This window comes from Caloenas nicobarica, chromosome 6, assembly GCF_036013445.1.
Source record: "Caloenas nicobarica isolate bCalNic1 chromosome 6, bCalNic1.hap1, whole genome shotgun sequence".
NCBI classification, from domain to species: domain Eukaryota; kingdom Metazoa; phylum Chordata; class Aves; order Columbiformes; family Columbidae; genus Caloenas; species Caloenas nicobarica.
In genome coordinates, this window is record NC_088250.1 from 21,758,369 (window position 1) to 21,784,721 (window position 26,353).

Here is a 26,353-nt window from a genome sequence, read left to right on the forward strand (position 1 = left end):
ACAGGCTGCCCAGGGGGGTTGTGGATTCTCCTTCTCTGGAGACATTCAAAACCCGCCTGGACGCCTTCCTGTGTAACCTCACCTAGGTGTTCCTGCTCCGGCAGGGGGATTGGACTAGATGATCTTTTGAGGTCCCTTCCAATCCCTAACATTCTGTAATTCTGTGATTCTGTGATTCTGTGATGGTGAGTGAGCAGCACTATTTCTAGCCCATCACAGTCAGCAGGGGCAGTTTCCTGAAGGGTCTCATCATTCACATGCTGATGCTTCACTTGTACTGGTGCCAGTGAACCTTAGATGCTAGGGCTGAGTCCTGCACCTCTTGGGAGTCACGTTCATGTTCTCTGCAAATATACCTGCCTTTTTTTTTAAATCTGAAATATTGGTCAGTTTGGGGTAAAAAACATTTTAACCAATTTAAATTCTTCCTTCTGCTTTTTGACTAATTCATACACCAGTGCTTCACAGAAGTTACACAGTTAGATAAATACTTTGCCAGAATTTTTAAGCAGCTTTGAAGAGGACTAGTACTATCTGTAGTGCAAATGCTAATTTAAGCAAACAAACCCAAAAGTATTTATTCATATTGCAGGAAAATCTTGGATAAGCCTAAAGTAGTTAATTCATTTTACAGCCCAGAATCTAAGGCACTAATGAAAAGTATAAGTCTTTATAATTTGATTTAAGATATTTGGCAGACAAGATCTGAATCTAAAAAGTAAACATCATTCCTAATTTCTCTCTCTGTCTCTATACATATGCTGTTTAACTGTTCAATACAGCATTCATACAGTAAACTCTATCCGAGAATATCAATAAATATGCATGCAATTAGTGTGAAAAGAAACCTTTTCTGTTGTTTACTGCATTAAAAATAGTAGCATTTAACTGCAGCAGAAAAAATATGTCTTGCAAATGTTATAACTCCTACATATTTTGAGTTTACATATTGCACTGTTTCAAGCAGCAAAAAATACTCTTATATAACTTCAGGAGTATAACAAAGAGCCAATATAACTTGTCCCTTTAAGGGAGAGACAACAGAAAGCCCTTTATGTATTGTCACTTACTGGAAGCCTTGGAAGAATAAACAAAAATAACTCATACTTCATTCCTTGACTGACAAAGCAGTGGAGGAAATACTCATTTCCTTTCTCACTATTAAAGGCTACCATGTTTCTGCCTATTAGAGAAAAACTATCAGATGTAAAAGCAAATACAAAACCTGTTTGGTCTTCCTTAACTATGGTATTAATAGATTCTTGGAATATATTCGGATATCTGCTTGGTAAAAAGCTTCTAGCAGAGAAAGGAGCTCCTGCCCTTCAGCTGAGGTGGTGTAAATGACCATAGGAAAGGCCTTCACTGATTTTAGTGCTTCAACTTTTTTTCTGGGCAACATCTGAAAATATATGGGTATTTTAAAAATTTCCAGGTGATTAATGGAGCCTACTTGGCTTACAACTTAAAAATGACTCTAATTCTTAGTTTAAATATCACTGCCACTGTTGGTATGGAAAATTCATTTGTTCTGCTTGTTTTATATCAGGGAATTTGGTGGTCTTGCCTCAGTTCTGCAGCAAACCATCATTCCTACATCTTATTCTGTAGGTTTCTGGTCTCCCTCTGTTCTGGGAGCTGGGTAAGGTGCCGTATGTTCCTTTCACTGTCTCTGGCTGGAGATTACCTTATCTGTCATCTCTGATATCTGTGATGACTTAGTTCCATTTTTGTCTTTTTTTTCAAAGAGGTATTAATTCCTAGGTACTCACTACCTTTGTTATTTGATGTTTTCTATTTCTTTATAGGTTTGCATAGCCCATCTTTTATTCTGCCTTCAGCTTCTTCCATTTTAAGTATTCTAGTTCAGAGTTTTCTATCAAAAACCTCCAGAGGTTACCAACACAATTGACTATTAGAACTGTTTGCACTGCTAAATAACAAGATATGGCATCAGTGAAACTGAATCTAACACTGTTTCACTACAATCCATTTCAGTATGGATGGTATTACATTAAAATTACTTTCAGCTATCCCACTGAATTAAGGGAAAAAGACACCCAACTTCATTATGACCTGCTCAAACTTGTGCCACGTAAACTGCAACCTAGAATATTTATCTAAACAAGTCTGACTTTGTCAATCAGCTGCTTAGCTTCAATCCTCCTTTGGCATATCTGTTCCAGCAAATTGAGAGTATTAAAGTACATATTTTTGCCATCAACATAAATAAGTCTATGAAATATTTTACCCGTGCCCTTTTTTGTCACCTGAACATACTCTTTTGTCCCCACTGAAGTTGTGTCTGTGGCATATTGCAAGCCTGATATCGCAGAAACTATGGGGCCAATATAAAATTTTATGAATTCTTTTGTTTGCTTTTTAAATCCACACATAGCCTATAATTTTTGGTACATTTTTCTTAAACATCTTAAGGATCAACGCTCTGCTGTCTTTTAAAACAAAGTTGACAAAGGGGTGGGATCTCGCTCCAGAATCGGTAAGTAGAGCTGGGCACCTCCTGTCCCCACTTGTGGTAATGACTTTAACGCTGCAGGCTCTGCTCTTCAGATATATTTTTGGGAATCACAAGTCCATATTTTGTTCAAGTCAATCTGATGGGGTTTTTTTAATCTAATAATTATTAATCTGCCTGCTTTTCACTTTATTCACTCACGGAAGCAAAGGCTTCATGGCATTTCTTTGTTTTCTGTATGTTAGGTATTGCCCTTGTTTGTGCCAGTGTTGTTAGAACCACCTGTAGGTCTTCCTGTATTTTGGGCTCTGCCACCTTTCTCCCCTCGGGGCTGTGCTGGTTCTCAGTCCCATGTGGAACATCGGGGTGTTTTCCACACTCTAAATTTTTCTTCCTAGACTGGACCACTTCAGTTGTCTCAGCATGTAAGCAGGCTAGCCAAGACTTTGGACTGCTGAAAGACTGGGAATGAAGCTTTTTTCACATTCCCAGCCACAACCTAATGCACTGTAGGAAACCAGAGTAACTTCCTAAAGGTGCACAGTTTGACAGATTGCATATTCCCTTGTAGTTCCACTTTCCTTTGGTTAAAAGACATCACTTATATATGTAAAACATATATGTAGTGCGCTGCTCAAGTCTTTGTAACAGAACTCTAAGTAAACAGTGTCTGATGTGCATGATGCATTAACAAGTTTTTAGTCACTATAGGAAATGAAGTGATATTCCAAGAGCATTTTTTTTCACTGATGCTGCAGATTCAGATGAAAGCTCTGCTTAAGTATCTTCCTGTTGTCTTTTGTGCTTTTGGATATTCAGTTGTCCCAGAGCTTTCAGCTGCCCCATTCTTCTCATCAAAGACTATTCTTGCCTTTTGATTGTTACCCCGGACCCTACACATCCCAGAGCAGCTGTGCCTGCTCCCCTTGCTTGTAGCACCCTCTCCCCATACAGCTCTCTCTGGTGCCACTCAAAGATCACATTCCAGAACTACAGCACTTCAGCTGATGCTGTGTGTGAGTGGTATGACCTATATTAGTGAGTACTTTCACACGGCGCTATGCCACGTGTTGGTGTAACCACTGGCAAGACAAAGCTGTGCCTACACTAGGACTTGTTTACCAACAGCAATAAAACTGCATTTTACTGGCACTGGTTGCTGCTGCTATAACTGGTTTTGTAGGTGCAATCATACTGGCCAGAGTATCAGGTCAGAGCTCTGACTTGGATTGCTGTATTTGCAGAGGACGCATTACAGGCTGTAACAGCAAAACCTGCTTAAACCAGGGTATCTGACTTCCATGCATGGTTGAGTCTACTATCGGTAACGACTGAAACAAAATTAGGAGTGCTTTCTTGGCATGTTATACCTAGGGGGATATACTAAATGTAAGGCTTTTGTGGGTACAGCGTCTGTGAATAATGATGTCTGCTGGGGATGTTTTGTCTATTTTAACGATATGCCAGTAAAACTTAAAAATAGGCTGTGTCTAAACTACCCAATTTCTGCTTCTTGTCTATTAAAAGCATAGTTTTGATGAGTTTGGGTTTCTGTCATTCATGGATTAATCAGATTTTTAAAGAAATCATAAAAACAATAAGGGATGCATTAGAAAATAATGTTGTTTATATTGCTACATTTAAAGCCTCCTTTTCTTCAATTACACAAATGGTGTGAGACGCAAAGCAATTGTTAAAGGTCTTTAAAAGACTAAAATCTAAATATTTGAGTCAACGATTTTTTTTTAATACTGTGAACATTTGAGGAGATTATTACTGTATATTTTAGCTTTTCTTACAGATAGGAGAGAAAGGAATTAGAGCATTTAGGAATTTTAAAGCATCTCATTGTTCTCAGGAAGAGAGATTTTTCTATAAATATGATTTCTATTTTTACTGCCTTAACTGCCATTTTAATCTTTCTAGAGTGGAGACTACTCCTTTGTTACTGGATTTTTGTTTCAGACATTTTTCCATAGCTTGTCTTGGTACCAGGAAGCTTTGTGAGCTTTAATTGATAAATAGGAAAGGATGGCAACTTCTGAACTTTCCTCTTCAGGTGGATCATCATGTTTCAGCACTTTGAGTAGAGGGAATTAGAGCAACAGGCTATGCTGACAGTACTTTTGCTCTGCCCTGTCACTCTGGAAATTAATGGTGGTTATGGCAAGCACTCCCAACAAGAGAAACACTCGAGACTTCCTGATGCTAAGCCCATGTTGCCAGGGCTCTGAGCACACCAACTGGATTTGCAACCTCCTTCCCCACGCCTAGGGGTTTCACTGTTTGTACTCCAGGCTAGCTCGGACTTGGCCTGCTCTCCAACCTCGGATCAGGGAGCTGTGAAAGCAGCCAAGTGGCAAGAAAGAGCTGTGAGAAGCCTTGCCTGGGTCCTCTGCTGTGTTCAAGCTCAGGTCCTTGCACGTGGTCCTTGCCTGAGCTACGCTGTAGCTTGGTGCTTGCCTGAGCAAGCCGTAGTAGTGCCCTGTCTTGCACCCTGCTGATCCTCACCTTGCTGACTGAGCCTCCCAGCTGCAGCCTGGACCTGCTCTGTCCCTACGGACTCACTTGGCAGTCATTGGACTGTCAGCGACCCGGGCTGCCATCCCTGGGCCTTTCCTCCTCTCCTGGCTGGGGTCCTGCCAGACTGTCCCCTGCTCCGTGCGGCCACGGCCCCTGCTGCCTCGCTGGCCCCTGCGGCTCCTGACTCACTGGCCCTCCCAGGGCAGCCCAGCCCTCACTGCTCCCTGAATGGCTTGCTCAAGCAGGAGCTCTTCATTGAACAGCTTTCTTCCTCCAGGATGACCTAGATTGAGGAGCTCTGCCAGTCCCGTAAAAGCAGAGCAAGCTGCCCTGAGAGACAGGAGCTGGAGCTTTTTACAATGCTCAAGTTGGACTAGGATTCTTGTTGAATTACTTGAGAAGAAATTTAGCCAGCAGTTCTGGACAGTTTAATTTCTCATTTGCAAATAATGCTGGGAAAAAAGCATAAAATATGAACAAGGTTTATTTTATTTTTAACTTCCATTTTGATTTCCCAGAAAGTGCTGCCCATCAGAGCCCAGGTTCACCATCTGAAAAAAAAGAGAAAATTTTAAATGTAATCACAAATTTTTGTTTAATGGTTGGGTTTCATAAACACACACTCATGGCATTTAGATGAAAAAATGATTTCAGCTTACATCCCCAAATCTAAAAGGAAAATATTTTATTTTTAAAGTGTTTCAATCCAAAGAACTCAAGCACTCTATAAACATTACTGAATGGAATTTTGTAGCTTTCCAGTGAAGTATGAACCGTTCCTTCACTGATCCTATAAATAGAAAGCGAGGAAAGGCAAGGGTCATTTACTCAAATGATGGATAGAATTTTATAATTAAGGAATTTGTTTTGGACTTAAGTGTCATTTCATGACCACCTAACAAATCTAAAACTATGCTCCTGCTTAAATGGTGGGATATCCCATTCCCCACTACTGGCTACTCCTTTCTCATGTCTCTCCTGTTGATCCTCTCTCTCACTTGCTTGGCTGCCTGGTGAACTCACTAATGTTTTCAGCTGAACCAAACCAGGAAGTAGCTGTCAGTTAGATTTGGTCCCTCATCTTGCTGTGAGGCTGTGTGAAATCCCACCCTTAGAAAATGTGTGTTATATTCCCAGTTTTGCTACAGACTTCTTTTATGACCTTTAGCAAATCCCTTAAGCTTTTTCTGTTTCCAGTTGTGAAATTGAGATAATTATATTCCCCAGCCTTTTGGTATGCGAAGATTAATTTTTTAGTATGCATGAGACATTAATAAGCTACAGTGATGAAAGCCATGGAAGTTCCAAGGTCAATTCTTTTATGTTTGAATTTTATCCATTCACAGCTACAGGTATTTCATTCCTGCTAAAACTGGAGTTTAAAAGCAACAATAATCTTTAGACCATTGTCATTTTCATGGTAACTGTACCCTAAATCCATTCAAATCATCATAGCGGAAATTGTGATTCCTGCAGGTTCCAGAAGACATTTGTTGCCAATACATGAATGACTAGTGCATAAATATTCTAAATGTATGCACAGTTTTGAATTTTGAATGTTTGAAATATATAATCATTGGTGTGCCATCATGATTTAGGTAACGAGCCACTGGTGCTTATGCTGCTGGAATGAGCTAGTCATTTTTAAGCCGGTGATTTTCAAGTTTTGGCTGGTTTGGTAGCAACAGCAAATTAACTGCAAAATGCGTTCTCATCCAAAAAACTGGATGGGGAAGATGTGAAGACTTGACTACTTTAACAGTGGTTCCTACCATCCAATGCTAGCCATGGTGTTGAGGAATGAGCTCTATCAAGACTGAGGCTGCATCTGCTCTCCAGCTCTGCAGAGAAGCTCAGAGAGGCTCCACTATTCTTTTTAAGTGTCTTCAATATGCCTGTCAAGATCCCTCACATTCAGAGTGGTTGAGAAAAAGATGTGAGCATTTCCTATATCTGTGGCCTGAAAAATAGGGTGGACAAATAAAATACTTAAGAAAAAGGTTTGATGTTCACATGACAAACAGTAGTACTTCGTTCTGTTTCTAATAGTCACTAATTGCAGCAGTGTATTGCAGCACTGACTGTACCTACCAGAAAGGCAATGGAAGTTTTCTGTTGCAAGGACCGGTAACAGCTTGTTGTACGGTATATAAGGAAACAATTAAAAGGCCCATTTGATTATATAACAATAAACTCCAGCATAATGGTTACTGGTTCAACAACCATTAACATCCGGAACACAAAATCTTCCTACCTGAGTTTAAGCAGTAAATTCGCCAAGCAAAACAGCTTGCAAAGGTTAACAAGGAGAGGGAAAGAAAAGAGACAAAGCCACCAAGGCCTTCAACTTAGGGGAAAAAAAAATAAAGTGGTTTATTTTATAAGGTCACTATGCTCTGATAGACATTAACCTCAGTAAGACTAAGTAAGAACACAGCTGACGGTGACTTCTGAATCGAATATTTTCCAGTGTATTAAATAAGATACTTTTTGTAATGTGAATTGCCAAGATTCCCACGTCTTCTGTGTGAGCAGGAACTAACCTAAGCTGTAAGCTTTGATGAAAACAAAACATCCTAGTGGCAATAACAGGCACATTACGTATTAACTATACATTAATTAGAAGAGAAAGGGAAGCTAAAAGCATTTAGTCCCCTCCCACCAGCACCAGCTGCTCTTGTGTCAGCCATCATATCTCATGGTGTCATTTAAAGCACAGCTGTACTTCACCGCTACCAAATTAGAGGCTTTCAGACTTTACATACCTAATTGCAGAGAGCTGTGCTACACCATGTGATGGTCATAACTGTAATACTAGACCACGCTGGGGGAAAGAGAGGATGGTTTTACTTCACTTGTTTCTCAGAGGCAGAAGTGATAGGAGAGCAAAGAGTTCCTGCTCGCTCTGGTTTAGTGTTATCCCTTGTGCATGCTACTAGTGCATGTATCATTGCTCATGAACCCAGTCCTCGTGCTTGTCTTTATATAGGTACATTTATATTCAAAGCTAATTAATTGGTCTGAAATGTTATTGTAAGTACCAATGTTATTCTTGTCTAAATTCTTCAAATCTAGAAATGAAGTCTGAGTTATTTTGCTTTAAACTTTTTTTCCCCCCTCTATCTGTAGAGGGTATGGCAGGGGACTATCGAAAGGTCTGATTATTGGCTTAACTCTTCCTCTATGGTGGCCTACAAATACTGCCAGTTTTGATTGCAGCCTGGCTGTGTAAAGCCTTTTTAAACTTTGGAATCAATCATTTGGTGACTGGACTCAGCAACGCAGACAATCTCTTTAAGTCCAATGTCTTCAAGCACTAGGCAGGGCCAAACCATGTTCAGATTGGACCGCTCTCAACTGTCTTCAATTTGGAGAATAGCAATTTGAAGCGAGCCCTTGCTGCTTCTCTGGAATCTCAAAAATGTGTAGATGGCTGTTCTTTTTGGTGTCTGAAAAGTCTTGTGGAAGAACTATATTGCCTGTAATGCTTTGAACAGCAGAGTCTTCAGTACTGCAGGGCTTTTCTCCGATGTCTGCAGTAGGGGACCTGCTTTTCAAAGGCAGTGTGGCCTACTGGCATGGACCACCCGCTTCAAGGTCTTTCTGTTGCTGCCTTTTATCTTACCTGACTCTGAGGCTCTAATGTTTTTCTTGAGTTGTACCCTGAATACAGAGAACATTTCCCAGAAGTCCCACTGTTTATCAAATTGCTATCCTAGAAAGTTCTTTGTGTAAAAGCTGCAGATGCATTCTAGAAATTCCCAAAGTTGTAGGATTAATGGGACCAATTGGGACAATAATCCGTACTAAAATTACAAAAATGGTATCAGATGTAAACCAGCAGTTTAGATAATGATATTGCAGGAGCATCATGGAAACTCATGGCTCAAGAACTAAAACCATCACCTACCTCCCTACCGCAATCCACAAAAACTGAGTACAGATGGAGAAGTTGGCTGTTTTCCTTCAATAGTGAGTAACCCATTTTCCTGTGCTGATTGATTTGGCCTGTGCTGTTGCTACCTTACTCTTTGTTTTTTTTCAGGCTGTTGCTGGTAGGTCTTCTCTACTAATAACAAGTTTGTGTAGTCTTGGCGTTAAGCTTGGTATTGAATGACAGTCTAATACTTACTCTTCCAAGTCTTGCCGACCTTTAGTTTTGTGGCAGATAATTTCTACTGTGTGTATATGAAAAGAGTTTAATCACCTAGCCTCTAAGAACTAGACTGAGAGGAACTGGTTTATCATGAAAGCATGCAGTATTTTTTCTACTACTAGTAGCCTCTGTACTGAGCTTAACTGTTTCATGTGAGAAAATGGAAGTTTAGTGCACAAATAACTCCCTATTTGCAAGTTGCTGATACACCTTCTGCTGAAATGTTAAGTGCTGGTGAGGAGTTTATGCTCCACTCAGTTTTCTCAGCAGCACAGCAAAACAGAAGTAACTTGCTTTCATTTTTGGAACAACATTCTATTAACTGAAAGTCTTCATGAAGTAAGCTACACAAAAATAGTTAGTAGAATAGGGTTATCCTGAACTGAACTAAGACTGAAAAAAGTATCTAACAGGTTGTATTATGTATATCTTTTTATGAGTTTAAATCACACTTCCTCATACTTCCTAACAACTTATGAGATTCAGTTCTGCTTTTAATCAGTGCTTTGAAAGCATTCCTGCTCACATATTTTCATTATTAGTTCTAGTTACCTTAAATTCTGGCTGTAGTAGGAAGTGAGGTTTTAAAATATGTGGAAATATTTTTTTACGAGTCTTTCAGATCTCCATAAATTTTAAAATACAAAGCAGTCAAAGTAGGCATGGGACTGTAGACTGCACAAATAGCTATTTTGTAAATTATTTCATAGTAAGTAAAATGGTGCTGCTATTATACAGTGATGCTACCAACACAGTGGAAAGAAAAAAAGAATTCTATACTAATATAAACAGCAGAGTTTCATCTAACCACAAGGTTTTTATCTCATCTTGTATAACGGGAAGCAGTAGAGAAGTTTAATCATGATTCTTGTCGTGAATATTTGTTTAAATCACTAGGCTCTGGTTAGCCACAGGAGCATTGCTCAGCAGCGCACCGTGCTGCGCGGCCTGCGCTGAGCCACGGTCCCCGCGGGCGGGACGTGACTCGGCTCAGCTCGGCCCGGCCGCCCTCCCTGCAAAGGGCCGCTCGTGTCGAGTGGCGACTTCGCGGGACCGGAGCCCTCGCTGCCGACGAAAGCAGTGGTTGGTTTTTTTTTTATGTCCTCAAATTTAAATACAAGTAATCTCGCAGCAGCAGCCACCCTCTCGGCGGTATCACTTGCATACTGGAGAGCTGTGCTCCAGCGACGCCTGTGTGCTTGTTACCGGCCTAACAGGTGCTTTGCAGCATCCCCGCCGTACGGGGGGCTCCTCCCAGCCCTGCCCTGGCCCCGTGCTCAGCCCCGCCGCGCTCCGGGGGCGCTGCCGGCAGGGCCGGGGCCCGCACACGCTCAGCCCGCCGGCCGTTGCGGGGGCTGGCAGTGCTTCCAGCCGCGGGGAGCCTCGCCGGGATGAGCGGGGCAGGAGATGGCCGGCACGCCGCCAGCGGGCTGCGGAGTCCGTGCCGGCGGGGCCGCTTCCCGGCGGGGCCGCTTCCCGCCGCGGCCGCACAGCCCGCGCTGCTCCCTCGGGCGGAGGCGCGCGCCCCGCGCCCCGACCCCGGCCCGCGGCTGCCGGGCCCAACCGCCGCGCTCGCGCTCGCTCCCCTCAGCCGCGCGGGGCGAGCGGCCGGGCCGGCGGCGGCGCCCGCCTCTGCCTCCTCCCCCTCGTTGCCCTGCCTCCTCCCTCCGCCGGGCGGCCGGCTGCGCGGGGAGGGAGCGCGGCCGAAAGGTGTTGCTGGAAGGGAAGTTTGAATAAGGTCGTCGGGTGCCTGGGCGGTTCGGCAGCATCATGGCGGAGCAGAGCGAGTCGCCGGTCCACGTCCAGCAGCCCCAGCCGGCGCCCGCCGCCCCGGCCGTCGGCTGGCCCATCTGCAGGGACGCCTACGAGCTGCAGGAGGTTATCGGTCAGTAGAGCGGGGAGGGCGGCGGGGGACTCGGCGGGGCGGAGGCGGGGGATGCCGCGGCGGCCGGCTCCGGGCCTACCGGCGTTCATCCTCGCGCAGGCTGGGGCTCGCTCACTGCGGCGGACGCGCCCGGCACTGCAGTGGCGCCGCCGCCGGCTGCTGCAAACTTTATCCGCCCGGCAGCGGGCGGGCGGCGCGGCCCCGGGGGGCGGCGGCTCCTTCTAGAACCCGCTGCGCCCCGCCCGGTGCGGCCCGGCCGGGCGGTCGGTGCCGCTGTCCGCATCGCCCCGCTGGCCGCCGCACCGGTGGGTGCCGCCGCCCGAGCCCCGGTTTGTACTGGGACCCGGCAACTCTGCGAGTGCGCTCCGGGTGCTTTGTGTGTCTGTGGATGCGCACGTGTGCGCGCATCCGCTTTATTACTCTGCATTTTTCCGGTGGTTTCATGGGGGAGGTAAATCTCACACCTAGATCTGCTACTGTCGGGGTGACTTCCTTTTAAGTTTTTTAATATATACATTTTAAACCCCTTTGCTCTTCTCCCTCACTGTTTAATCTTGTGCCCCCCGGCCCAGCTCCCTATGCCCGGCGGCGGCACGTAAGGCCAGCCGGGGATTACAGCTTCGTGTCACCCCGGCCAACCCGCTGCTGTCCTGGTTTGCCGGGTGAGGTTTAACCCGTCTGCCGCCCCTCTCCCCGCGTTCTTCTGGGCAGGGGCTTCCCAGCAGTGCGCTTCAGCGCTTTGTTCATATGTCCGGCTAATGCAGATCAGATGTGCTCAGTCTCTATCCCCTATATTTGGACTGGGTTATTTTGAATTTTACTGTGTGAAAAGGTGACTGTTGTTAACAGTATACGTGATGGAAAGTTTTTCGTCTCCTGACCTAGATGTTGCTTGTTGCTAATGAAATACTTTGGGAAAACTTGCTCTTATTCGTATGTAACATTTTAAACCTTCAGCAAATACTGCAGATGGCAAAGGCCAGCTCTAAGACTGTGATTGCTATTCCTTATGAACAAGGCTACTTAAATGAAAAAAAAAAATCCAGGAGTCTTGCCTGCTCCTGCTACTGGTTATCTTCAGTATCACACACCAATTGCTAATTGTTGTCTGGCTGATGACAACCAGAACTACGTGTTATTGATCTGGATTGCAAGTTGTGTGTACTCAGCTTTGTCATTAAGGTTTTTATTTTCCACAGGTGGAAACAAAATAGTTGAGAAAAGTACTTCTTCCTTAAAATGAGATGGCTTTCTATTGACCCAGGTGGTGCCTTTGTGTTTCTGTTTGCACTTCCTAGGCTGTGAAAAGGGACTGAGGAGGGATGAGGGTTCAGGTGTTCAGATCCCTGGAGGTGACTGGCCTGGACCACACTGGTGCTCAGTGTCAAGCCAAGTGCTGCCAGCGGAGGCCCCGCCATGGGTGTGGGTTTACCGGCCAGAAGATTTTGTCGTACCGGGTCTGGAGAATGGATCTAAATTAGCCAAGTGGAAGTGATTCTACTAGCATAAGCTATATCTTTGCTGAGAAATAAATCTATTTTAAAAGGTAAAAAGGCCTTGAAGGTGTTGGATTAATCCTTGTCTAGGGTGTGACACGAGTCATATGAGCTATTTAAAAAGTAATTATTTTCTGTTGCAGTAACTGTAGAATGCCTGGGTCAGAGTTTCATTTAGAAACTCCGTTCCACTTTCTTCTTTCCACTTAAAAGCTTTTATCTTTTGATATGTAAAGTGTATTTCTAAATATTTATATATAAGCATACATCCATTGTACAGGTGGATGCTAAATTTGAGTAGAAAATACCTGTATGTAGAGAAACTTTATTACTAGTTACCTACTGGTGCTATTAAATGTTGATATTATTTCTTTAACTAAAGTGAATGCCTAGTGAGGAAATTGAGGTCAGGTTATATTGAATCAGATTCTTGGACGCACTGAACTTGTCTGACTTCAGTTGAACTTTCACTAAGTTTAGGTTGCTTACATGGCTTTCTCTCAAACTCACTGAGATTTATTTTGTACCACTTAAAAATCTTGTGCTTAGATATGTCTTTTTCATTAACACCTTCTATTTGTTGTCTTAACTTATAGGAGACCCATTATGAGATTAAATTTAGTCTCGATACTATTAAAAATAGTAAAAAATCCCAAACAAACACACCTCACCCCACTTCCTCAAAAAAAGCACTATATAAATTCTGTGCATTTGACCAAATGTGGACATAATTTTGGAGAGGTTGGATGAATGTTGTTGCTTTTAATGAACCTAGTGAGGGACTCTTAAAGCATCTTTTTTATACCAGAGGGAGGGGAGAATGATACAGTCTGAACTTGGTTCAGCAGCAATTTATATCCCTTTGCATCAGCCATGCCAGGGTTAATTGCATCATGAACGTGAGTAGTTACCACTTGCTGAAACAGAGCCCTTCATCTCTGGAAAGCACTTCACACTTCTCCCTGAGGAGCTGGGTGTCGTCTTCAGTGATGGGTTCAGTTACAACAGCCCTTTGCCAGTTAAATGAGAAAAATAACATATTGAAGCAAATTTGTGGGCTTTGCAGGAGGAAAGGTACACAGGGTGAGGGACACCAGGGTGGTTTATCACAACACTTCCCAACAGAATAGGCTTTATATGATATGGTAACTAAAACACAGGTGCAGAATGACTTCAATGGCCATGTAGGAGTTCTGCTGGTGATCATAAAATGAAAACCATTTAGTCATGTGAGCTGTCTTCATCCTGAGGATTTAGCAGGTTGGAGAAGTTCTGCTCTTCTGTGTGAGAATGAACTTTTCTTACTGCTCATCTGTGTCTAGCCAACTGCTAGGTTGGCGCAAAAGGAATTGCAGTTTTTGCATTGTTGGAATTTGCTGTTTGCTATGGAATATGTTCTTAAATAAATGTGGTTATGTTATACATCATTTTAATGTGCTTTTCTCGCTTTATGGGGTTTTTTTTGCTACTGAGTTACTACTTGCTGTTTATTTTATATTTATTTTAGACTTTGGAAATCATGTTAGACAAAAAGCAAATTTGAGCGATTTTCTTATTTGAGTTCAAAATGAGCCATAAAGCAGTGGGGACCGGAGACAACTCGCAACATCAACAACACATTTGGTGCTGGACCTGCTGACAAATGTACAGTGCAGCGGAGGCTCAAGAAGTTTCGCAAAGGAGATGAGAGCCTTGAAGATGAGGAGCGTAGTGGCCGCCATCGGAAGTCGACAACGACCAATTGAGAGCAATCATCGAAACTGATCCTCTTACAACTACACGAGAAGTTGCCGAAGAACTCATTGTTGACCATTCTACGGTCATTTAGCATCTGAAGCAAATTGGAAAGGTGAAAAAGCTCGATAAATGGGTGCCTCAGGAGCTGACTGAAAACAAAGTCGTCATTTTGAAGTGTCATCTTCTCTTATTCTATGCAACAACAAGCAACCATTTCTCGATCGGATTGTGATGTGCAGTGAAAAGTGGATTTTATATGAGAACTAGTGACAACCAGCTCAGTGATTGGACTGAGAAGAACCTCCAAAGCACTTCCCAAAGCCAAACTTGCACCAAAAAAAAGGTCATGGTCACTGGTGGTCTGCTGCTGCTCTCATCCACTGCTGCTTTCTGAATCCTGGCGAAACTGTTACATCTGAGAGGTCTGCTCAGCAAATTGAGGAGATGCACTGAAAACGGCAATGCCTGCAGCCTGCATCGAGCAGCAGAAAGGGCCCAATTCTTCTCCATGACAACACCCGACTGCACGTCACACAACCGACACTTCAAAAGTTGAACAAATTGGGCTACGAAGTTTGGCCTCATCTGCCATATTCACCTGACCTCTTGCCAACCAGCTACCACTTCTTCAAGCATCTTGACAACTTTTTGCAGGGAAAATGTTTCCCCAACCAGCAGGATGCAGAAAATGCTTTCCAAAAGTTAGCTGAATCCCAAAGAGCAAATTTTTACGCTACAGGAATAAGCAAACTTATTTCTCGTTGGCAAAAATGTGTTGATTGTAATGCTTCCTATTTTGATTAATAAAGATGTGTTTGAGCCTAGTTATAATGATTTAAAATTCACAGTCTGGAACTGCAATTACTTTTGCATCAACTTAATATTTTGAAAACCAAGGCCACAGAATACAGATTTCAAGTAATACAGCTTTTTATCCTTCTCTGTCTGTTGCTTCCTTTGTGATGTTTGGGAGATTCATGTACCTGTTAAAGAGAAAATGCTGGCTTTAAGGAGTGCTCCTTATGAAATGTTATTCCATGTTTGCTTTATTTTTAAGGTGGCTAGCCAGTTCTTTGTAAACCATTGGCATGCGGTTTCATGATACATTTAATCTGCTCTAACAGGCAGCTGTCGAAAGGATCACATTGATCTGACAGAGAACTAGTTCTTCTGCTGCCTTAGTTTTCTGTTGGATCAGGTTCCCTGTTTGACTTGCTGCATGGCTGCATGATTGATAGAGCTGATGCAAGGAAGAGGCTCTTCCTATTAATGGCTATATACAAAGCTTTTCTGGAGCAGGAAGAAACCATTCTCATTGCTATCTGAAAATGTTTAGCTTAGAGAGTTAAGAGGAAATTCTTACGTTAATTTAGATTGATACAGCTGGCCATACACATACCCATTTGGAAGTCAGAAGGGGATTTCTAACTTAGGACAGGAGGATCCAAAGCAACCTTCCAGTAGGAGTTACAGAGATAAGAACTGTAATTGCTATTAGGGAAGAGCCAGATTTAATTTAGTGAAGACCTGGGAGATCTCTTTCTGTGATTTTAATGCGTTCAGTTAAAAAGTGCAGTGGATTTTAATGCATGTGCTGTGTTTTTTATAAGTTGTATATAACTTAGATTAAAAAAAAAAGCCAGGAAAAGCAGTACTGTGAGAGATATACTTTTTCAGTTTGGGTTTATAGCCAAGCATTCTGCATAAAATAACTGCAATAGATTCTCTGAATTTATGTCACCTCCATATGCAAGGTTTTTTCTTCCTCAGAAACAACAGAAATCTTCACAGAACAAACACTTGAATGATAATCAACATAAAAACCTGAAAATTGAGTAGTGTTAAAATTGTAGTTGTGTCTTTCAAATTGTAATGAGCCCTACATGACATGGATGAGACAGAGCAGCATTAAATCTAGGTGATGGTGTGGGTGTTTTGTTGTTTTTTTTTTTTTTTTTTTGAGGGGTGTATGTGGTTTTTTTTGTTTTGTTTTTAAAGGTTTCTTAAATTGCTATGAGCAAGTGGCTTTGACTTCTCTTTGGAAAACTACATTGGAGTTGATGCACTTCTGCTGGATGTAACAATGTTTGACAGCCTGTGTTGATAATTGTGGAAGGAAGATGCTGTTACAAAGCAGTGGATTACTTTGTGATTAGGCTGGGTGCTAGCTTCCATTATAAAATTATGTTTTCATCTCTCCTGCTGCAACTGACTTGGAAAATTAATTTGGCTAGAAAACAGACAGACTTAATTGGAAAATAAAGGTTTACTGCTACACGATGGATTATGTATGTTGGCTGCAACTCATTAAAAAAGTTACTTTAGTTGAAGGGAGGCTTTCATCTGGTTTTGCCTTTCTAACTTTGAGCTCCAAAATATCTTGTGGTTTGTTGCCTCATAAGGTGCAATGTTGCAAAGTCGAATGTGTTGAGATTTTGAGTAGAACAGGTTACCATTTGACACTGTTCTGATGATTGTATAGTTCTTATTGTAAGCAGCCCCGTGAGTCACTCTAGCAGCTCTGGGCTCTTTGCTGGTGTTTCTAGAGAGTGCTATTTACCTCCACCTCACCCCCCACCCCCGCCGTGTATTGCTAATAGCTCTTTGACAGAGAATAGACTCTTCTATATTTGTTGTTACCAGAGATCTTTGACTCTGTGGAGAGGTCTCTGATTATGATGCTCAGGAACTGATGTTGAAGCCTGTAAGCATGGTGTATGCTGTTTTGAAAAGCCTCTCTATAGAGATAAAATTGCAGTTCTGTGTTGTTCTGTTGATCAGATGCTTGTGTCTCATTCAAATTTTCCCAAATTTCTTACTCCCATCCTTAATCAGGGTTTTTTTCTTTCAAGTGGAAAAAACAGTTGAAGGGCTTTCTTTTGCAGTAGTATTAATGTATATGCTGCAAATTATATTGGACTGTGCTCAGTGAATTACTGCACGGTAGCAACTAAAGGTATGATAAACTTTGGTATTTGCTCTTGCGGAGATTTATTTCCAAACCCCTTGTAATTCTTGCATAAGAAGCTGCATAATTTGATAAGTAATACTTAACACTACCGAAGATATTTATACTAAAACTTTATGTGAAAAGGAAGGTATGCCTGCCTTAATTCTGCTCTAAAGCAAATTATTCCTTACCAATCTTAAAAGTTGCCACAGCAGCCTAAATGTATTGTACATGCACATAATAAATGTAGCATTCATAACATTAATCACAACTTAATACATCATGTAGCTTGACAGAAAGAGTGTATTATTTTGTAAATTAAAATTTTACATTTTGGGAACTAATTAGTCAAGATTTCATGTCAACTAATAACCATTTGAAGAAACTCTAGAAATGTTGAAGCCCCATTTAGTATTTTTATAAGGAGCGGCTTTTAATTCAGTTCTCAGAGTAAAGGTGGTCATGGTGCAATTTAAAAATACCTTGTAGAACACTCACAGTGCTGTGCTGCTAATGAGGTTGCACAGAGCTTGTAGTTGTTAATTATTTGCCTTGTCTCCCCATGATAGTAGTAGTGTTGGGGAAGGGAACTCTGTCTTGTTTTTTTTTAACGAAAATGAACTTTCTGCATTAGAAATACCCAGATTGGAGACAAGGCTGTAGTTTTTATTACTTCTAAGAGTTTAGGCTTTGTGGTTGAATGATCAAGCTTTGTTATAGTGACTTAAAAGAAAAAAAAAGTGATGCAGTTGGAATTCAGACTTGTCAGGAAGAAGATGAATTATATTTTACAACAACCTGAATGGCATGAAAATAAGGAAAATTACACATAACTTGCTTTGAGTTTGTTGCGATTGCAAATAACCAGCACATAAAGATTGTTTTAAAGTTAATTTGTTAACTGGAATGGAAAAGGAACATGTAATCAACACATCAGGCAGTTGGCTGTTGCTATGTAATGTTATTTCACAGAAAGTATGCTATTCTTTCTTGCCCTTGGAATCTGCCTGCCTCCTTTATGCTTGGCTCTCCTGTCGCTATGCTTTCTCTCTTCTCCCCAGTTCTTCTTACTGATAAGGTCCAAAATCTCCGAGACCTGGAAAGTCCTGGCTTCACAGGAGTTGCTTGAGTGCTAGAAGAGGAGCAGTTCTGCTGGTGAGCGTGTGGAAGTGTGAAGGGATTGCGTGATTTTGATTCTCACTATCCTTACAACAGCAAGGCTTTGCATCTTCAAAGTGGGACTGCTGCTTGTGACTGGCATTGTAAGGGTATATTGATAGCAGGGGCCAAGTTCAGACCTGGGAGAGCAATTTTAGGTTGGGTCATGTGTTGCTGTGAAACAACATTAGAACTGTTTTACTTTTTTTTTTTCTTTCAGTGAAAAATCACTTTCCCTTAGGTCAGAGACCAGTTTTTTAAAATTTATTTGTCTTATTTTGCAGAATCTGCTTATTGAATGGAGCTTATCTTTGTTAAATGGAAACAAAACCACATCTGATCTGACTGGCTTGAGAGCCAAAACCAGTGAGCTTCCATGCAAAGGAGGTGTGGGTGGCTGATATAGTGGCTGCATGTGTAGGCTATATTTCATTTTTGTTGACCCTTTTGGTTCTCTTTCTCTTCCCCCTTCCTCCATTCTAAAATAATTCAGAACTATAAGGCAGCAGTAGATAGAAGTTGGTTTTATTTCCAGTAATAATAGCAATTCTTGGCATTTAAAGAATGGACCTTAAAAAGCAAGTTTAGTTACTCTCTTTAACTTCCTGAGTTTGCTGAAGTCACTGGGATACCACTGAGCAGCAGCAGTGCAGAGGAGCAATCTGCTTGCAGAACTTGGAAGATAAATTTGTCGCTAGGAAATTTACTGATGCACAATCTTATTTTTTTTTTTCCCCAGAAGAAATGATATTAATACTTGAGAGAAGCTGATAGTGCTTACCCTGTGTAAATAAATAATTAATTTCCGGTGTAAATAAATAATTTATTTATTTGGCTGAGTAGATTTTTACTTATTTCTACCTTTTGCAGTGCAGCCTTGCTGGTGGAGTGAAATCCTGACAGTTCTGCTAGATTTCACTGTGTCTTGCTAAGTTTGAAGGTCTTTGGTTGTGCGTAAGGGTCGCATGGTTGAAGCTCGTGGGTGTAAGAACATTATCATCCGGCAGCAGCAGAATGAAGAAATGCTGGTATAAAATCCTTGAGAGAATGATTTGCTTTAAAACTCTTTTCTTTCTTATATCAGTCTCTGTGTGCATCGTACTAGGTTCTATGTGGTTGCGTGATGCACTCTGCAATTGAAGCAACCAGTGAAGGCTGAATGCTTGTCTCCTGCCTTCTGTCGTGGGGCCTGGCTACTGTCCTCCCTTGCCTTCCCCAGGGCTGTCCGGTGGCAACGCGGTTCTTCCTTCTCCCTGCCACCTGCTGCCTCTCGCACAGTGCTTCTGCCTGGAGACCATGGTGGGGTAGTTAACATGTACCCCGGGGGCCTAGAGTGCCAGAGTAAAAAGAAGTTCAAAACAAACCAAAAACCCAAACCCAAAACAACCCTGCTCTGGGACAGAAAACATAATAATGAGAAAAACCAGGGAGAGCACCCAGGAAGAGGCAAGTAATCATGTCATACCTGACTGTGTAAAAGAAACCTAATTTTTCTGGCAACTGCTGTTGTCTGAGTTACTTTATGAGAGTTGGCTGCCTTTCAGGAGAGAATAGATAGCTGAGGGATGGCAGTAAAGGGGAAGAAGCTTCATCTTGATGGAGAAGTTTGCATGCTTCCTGGCGTTTAGGTAGACTTCAGCTGGTTGGTGACTGTTTTGCAGAAAGTTTCCATGGCAGTGTGGAGATGCTGACAATGCTGCTAAAGGTGGTGGGTTTTTAGAGTCCCCCTGAAAAAGTCCCAGGCATGATTTTTCAGGGTTGCTGTTTGTGACAGTCCTGCCATTTGCTCTGGAGACAAACTCAGTGAAGGGTTTGAACAGTGTTTGTTAGCTGAAGTATTAAGTTTGTGGCATTGATGGAGCTAATGTTTCCCGTGCTTTGCCCCAAGGTATTTGACTGGGTATGTGACTTCACTCAACAGTTTGGTGAAACCCCACTATGATAAATTAGCTGTCTCCATTAATCTTTTGTTTAACAAATTCTGAATTGTTTTATTAGCCTAATTATTCCTGTGGATGTTTAACTGCCTCTGAGGTATTCTGATCAGAAGTAAAATATAGGTGAAACTTGATGGTCCTACAGGCTGATGTAGTGATTACATTACATGGCTTTTAAGCTAAGCTACGCCAACACACTAAAAAAGAAATGAGGACTAGAAGCAGACTGAAAATGGGAAAGTTTTTGTGTTCCTAGTCATTCTTTCAGAAACAGTGTGAACTTAAGGTTTTGAAGGTCAAGATCAATGTTGAATGTCTGAGGGTTTTCTTAATAGAAACAATTACTATAGATGTAAGCAAACTATGTGCCAAGTATACCTGCTTCAGAGTAGTGGTACAAAAATAGCTAATTTAACAGATCAGAGAAGTGTTGTGTATTTACTTGTTGATCATGGTTTGTATCCTGTAAGAGTAATATTGACAAGAGTATAAGCTTGAGCTATTGTTTTAGACTTCTGAGAAGAAACATACTTAGATTCAGAAGGATCCCAATTCAGTTATAAAGTTGCCTTTCCCTTCTCACTTTTTTGCTTTGAAGACATTTCATTACTACAGGGACTGAATTGAAACTTACAATTTATTCCTGTTAGTGTCCTGTGCTTCCAGGCTCTGAACCACTTCAGACTAATAATAGGAACTTTATTGGAATTGGATTAGAATCACTTGATGAAATTTAATTGTATGATAGCATTTATATTGCTCTGTTGTTTCATGAGAGGCAGGATGAGAAACGGCTAAGTTTTTTTTTGCTTGTAGTGTGTGGCCACGATAGACTCAAATTCTAGCAGGCATGTTCTGTTGGGGTGAACTAGCTGAAGATGCTTTGTAGCTCAACACTGCAGTATTAATTAGAGATCGTCACGACAGTACAGCAGCAATACTGCCTTTGTTTTGGTAGATTGCTGTTCTTCATTCTCAGAAGAGAATGATGCACTATGTGGTGACATCCGGAAGACTTGGAAAATATTGCATTCATGGTATTAGAATTGTTCCAAGTGTTTACTTTCAAACTAAATGAGAAACAATAAAATATGCCAACTAAATCAACACCAGCATTTGTTTATAGTGCTACTTCAGAAATGAATAGTCATCTCTTTTAAGAGTTTTTTCTAGGCAGGAAATCTGGTCCAGCATAGCACATCTTCAATTTATCCTGCTTGTATAAGGTGGAGTTAAGCAGAGTTCTGTGAAGTTCAGGTAATACCCCGGTAAAGTAACTTTTGGTCCCACAGTGAATACCAGATAACAAGTTCTAGTGTAGTTATGCAGAACCATTTCTAGTGTGAGTTTTACCTTCTAGATACGAGAATTTGTATGCATATTGAATAATGGCTTCTGTATTGATGATGAAACAACAGGGTGAATCACAGTCCATGTTTATTTTCTGCAAATATTTTAACTAAAAATTAGATCTTGCAGTTTATCTTAGGAAGAAAAATATCCAACCATGTGACATAATAGAGTATTTAAAGATTGTAGTAGAACAGGTGGTAGGAAAGGGGTTTTGTTTTTATTTTGCATTTTATTAGGAAGACCTCATTCTGTATTAGGAGAGTGTTGGAGAAAGAAGTTTCCTTACATCTGTGAACTTTGAAGGAAAAGCTTTATTTCTGAGCCAGTGTCATGTACCTATATTTGTTATGATAAGATGCCATTGCTGTTGTAGAGTATGATTCAAATTAACTTTTCCTTATAGATCTTTGTTATGTAGACAGCTGTTGCTCAAAATAGCTGCTTCTTCCAGATATGTTATTCAGCGTATGTTACTCTAGGGCTTTTCTGTGTGGTGTTCTGAAAACTCACAGCCGAATGAGGTTTGGACAAGTAGGTAAGAAAGATGGGAAGCAGTAGAAACCTTAGCTCTGCTGGTTGTGTTTCAGCTTGGATAAAATAAACCTGTTCAGGGAGTTTCTCTTAACAGAGATTTTCCTCAGCTTTGCACTTCAGGTGTGAGCCTGCAAAAAATCAGCATGTCCATGGCCACAGAGATGTTTAAGGGACTGGAGCATCTTTCATTTGAGGCCGAGAGCTGGGACTAGTTAGGGAAAAAGAAGGCTCAAGGGGATCTTATCAATATGTATGAATACATGATGGGAGGGAATGAAGAAGATGGAGCCAGACTCTTCTCAGTAGTGCCCACAGACAGGGCAAGAGGCAATGGACACAAAAATGATGAATCTCAGTCTTAACACAAGAAAACCTTTACTGAGTGTGATCAAACAGGACAACAGGTTGCCTGGAGAGGTTGCACAGTCTCCATCTGTGGAGATACTCAAAACCTGGCTGGGCAACCTCCTTCAGCTGACCCTGTTGGAGCAGGAGCATTGGACTAGATCATCTCTAGAGGACACTTTCAACATAAATGATACTGTGATTCCATGGTTTGAAACAATTTTTGTGGTATCTTTGTGTGAAACAGCAGAAAAATACTTGTTTGGAAGTTTGTTCTTTCAAAGAGCATCTTAAATTATAGAAGCAACTCTGACGAAAGTGTCCCTGCTAACAGCAAGGCAGATTTGGAGAACATTTGTGGATTACAAATTGGTCCCACGTTGAAATTTCATTAGTATCTTAATTGTGTCTATGTCTGTAAATTCCTGGTGAAATGGGAGCAGATGAGTGAATCAGTTGATATTGAGTCCTCTGCAGCGTGTTTGCTTTTGGAGTTTTACTTTGAGCAAGATATACACCAGTTCCTTGGAGCAAACATACTAGCTGTCCTTGTTTTTTGAAAAGTTCCAAAGACTGGTCTGAATCATTAAGTCTTTCTGGGGCTAGAGCATGTTTCTGCTGAAGCAGAACTTCCAGTTCAGGTTCCTCCAAAAGGATTTTATCTTGCACATTCAGGAGCCACTGCAAAGCAAACTAAAGCTCTGTGAAGAAGATCAAGTAGAGGGCATTTACTTCAAAACTGCTCTGTTTGCTCTAAACCAAAATGCAAATGTACAGGCAACCAAATAGTAGTAAGTGTAGGCTCGTGCTCTTTTTTGAATTTCCCCTCTAACTTCACTTACTTTATCCTCTGTTCGTTATTTCTCTGCTTTTTCTATTCTCTTGAAATTTTTAATTTCTCTTGTATCTGATGGGAGGCTTTGCCCTTGAGTAAGAACTGCATCCTGATACGTGTATTTCTAAATTTCTAATACTTGAAGTGTTATTGTTAAGATTTTCCTGTGAAACTTTTGTGTTGATTGTTCACCTTAGGATAAAACTGTATACCTTTGAAACAACAAACTCGGATACAAAATTTTTAAGGGAAAAATTATGTCAACTTTCCCTTTCTCTTCTAGATATGCTTCTTTGGTTTAAATTGCGATTTATTACACAATATTCTTTTGTCTTGCAGCTGACTGAATGATAAGGAAGTTTATTTTAGCAACTTTTCAATTGAGTGTAGAAAAAAAGCTACTTTTTGTTGTGCATGTGTCTGCGTGAAGTGTTTATGCTTCTTCAGATCAATGAAGGAAAAATGAAATGCCCCAGCTGGTATGCTTTCTGGAGGGCTATTTAGCTAGAGGAGAATCTCTCAGATTTCTTGTAGAAACCTCCTCTTCTACAGAAGACCTGGAGATTTTGCTTTTTCTTTTTGATAACAGATAGGTTGAAGCCTGTGATTTAAAATGAACAAACAAAAAAGCTTTTAAAAAAGTATGTTGTAAGCAACGATGTGAAAAATCTACCTTTGGATTAACCTGGTAAGAAAAAATTTATTATTCTCTCAAATGTGAGAAAAATTCACCTAGTGTTGTCAAACACTGTAAAACCAGAAACCTGTCAAGCCCTCTTACACGTACTTCAAGGTTTGGTGTGTGTGTGTTTGTTTTCCTCCTCTTTTTTCCTCTGTGTAACACTATATGAATGATGACAAAAAGTTTAAATAAAAAAAAAGTTAGACCTGTTAGGTCATTGATGTAGTCTATCGCTTAACCACAGCATGTTTTTTTTTAGTGCTAGAGTTAGGTTATGGTTGGACTTGATGATCCTGAGAGTCTCTTCCAACAACTGAAATGATTCCATGTTAAAATGGCAAGAAACTGTCTCTGTTTTATACAGATATTCTTTTCTATGGCTTTTGGTTCTATGAATTTGACTGCAAGTTTTTTGTACAACTGTAAGGAAAAAAAATCTGAAGAGGTTTACATTATTAGCTGATTATCTGACCTACATTGTGAGGATGAATGGATAATAATAAATGACAGACAAAATCCATTGTAGTGTTTGTAATAAATTCTTAAACCAAGTCATATCCTTTGCTTCAACTCTTTCATGCCTTTTGTTGGGAAAATGCAGAATGAATAGGGATTTGTTGGATTTATTCACATCAGGTACAGTACATCTACATTTCTCCTTATCATAGGATGGTCCCAGTGTGACTGTGCACCCGGGGCTGGCTCCTGCCCGCAGTGTGCCGGCAGGGCCTGTGCTGCTGGCCGTGCTGCAAGAGCAGCGGAAGCCTGGGTGGAAAAGCCTGCTGCAAGATCTTTTGCTGCTGCAAGTTCTTTTGCTGCTGCTTGTTCTGTTTCTTCTTCCCTAATTAATTTGCAGTATGAGTGAGGTTGGATTCTTTTTTGTTTTGCAAGAAGCCAGTGCAGATCTGATTACAAAACTAATATTAACTGGAGAAGGGCTTAGGCGCCTCAGAGCTTTTCTTACCCCTCTTCTGTCTCATGAGCTAGTCTAACAGATAATAATACCCCTTGCATATGTGCCATTATTGCCTGTGGCTCAGTTCTTTGTTTTTGTCTTCTCAAGAGTCCTTTCAGAGAACCTTTAAAGATGATTCATGCTCCTGACCACATATTCTTTTACATAATCTAACCTAATGACAACCTAACAGAGTAGATCTTCCCTTTTTTCTCCTAGGTGCTGGGCTTAAATGGATGTGTTTAGTTAGTTATTTTTCATCATGCCCAAAGAAAAGTATTCCTTTAAATCTCTTTAAGTAATGGACGGTTATGTGTAATGGTACTCATTGTACAAAGGCACACATATCTCCTAGACCGTAAATTTGGTGAATTCACAAGTTACCCGTATGTGCAAGTGAAGGCATTTTAGGCATTTGTTAGGTGAGTACCGTTAAGCGACCTCTTTGCTCTCTGACGTGATACAAGCTATTTTTTGGTGGCATCAAATTCTCAGTTCCTGTTCTGCAACTTTTGTAAATTATAATAAAATTAATATTGAAATGGAGTATAATTTATTTTACTCTTATATGTAACACTTTGTTTCACTTTTTTAGTTTTTAACAACGGCAGCTCACATGGAAGGTAATGTGATTGAGAGCTCATTCCAGATATGGAACTTGACTTTTCACTGCTAAGTTCAGTTTCATACTCTTTGGTTCATTAAGCTCTTAAAATGCAGTACTTTATATTATGTCATAATCACAACCTGGGAAAAATGATAGTAAAGGGCATATAAGTGTATTAGGTATATAAAATTATGATAAGGTACCCCAAGCAGGCCTGAAAACCATGGTAGTTGTGAGGAAAATGTAAGTTCTGCAAGCTGCAACAGAGATACTTTGGTTGCATTTCACTCAAGACTTGTAAGTGATTGATTTTATGGACAGTGCTGTGTGTGCTGTGGCGAGGTCATCACCAGCACCGGCTTGGCCGGGTGCCTGGGACCTTCAAGGCTGATAAAGCAGGGAGTAATCGGCCTGATGCCCAGGAATCTGGAGGCTGGTAGGGAGGGGAAGAAGAAATCTCTCTCTTCTCTTCTCTCTTTTTTTTTTTTTTTTCTTCTTGGTTCACAGGACCTTCAGGGCCTGATAATGAGGAGAAAGGAAACGAATATGTGACCTGCTCAGTCACAGAGAATGGCTGCTTGCCTTATAAAATGGTGTTAGTTATGCTGACCACATTATCAGGGGTCAGGAGCAGGGGATACCAGTCACACCAGTCTTATCCTGACACCTCCATGAGGCAAATTCTACTTCTGATGACTGCAATTTCTGAAGTAGTGATGATATT

The 26,353-nt window shown here is 41.2% G+C and overlaps 1 protein-coding gene across 1 annotated transcript in view; it reads left to right on the plus strand.

The window, feature by feature from the left end:
- Nucleotides 1–10,885: 10,885 nt before the first annotated feature.
- The window catches only part of STK39 (serine/threonine kinase 39), a 102,246-nt gene continuing 86,778 nt past the window's right edge, over nt 10,886–26,353 (plus strand). Inside the window, exon 1 of the mRNA XM_065637826.1 lies at nt 10,886–11,040. Coding sequence (XP_065493898.1) covers nt 10,926–11,040 — 115 coding nt within the window. The 5' untranslated portion in view covers nt 10,886–10,925. The remainder of the gene's footprint in view (nt 11,041–26,353) is intronic.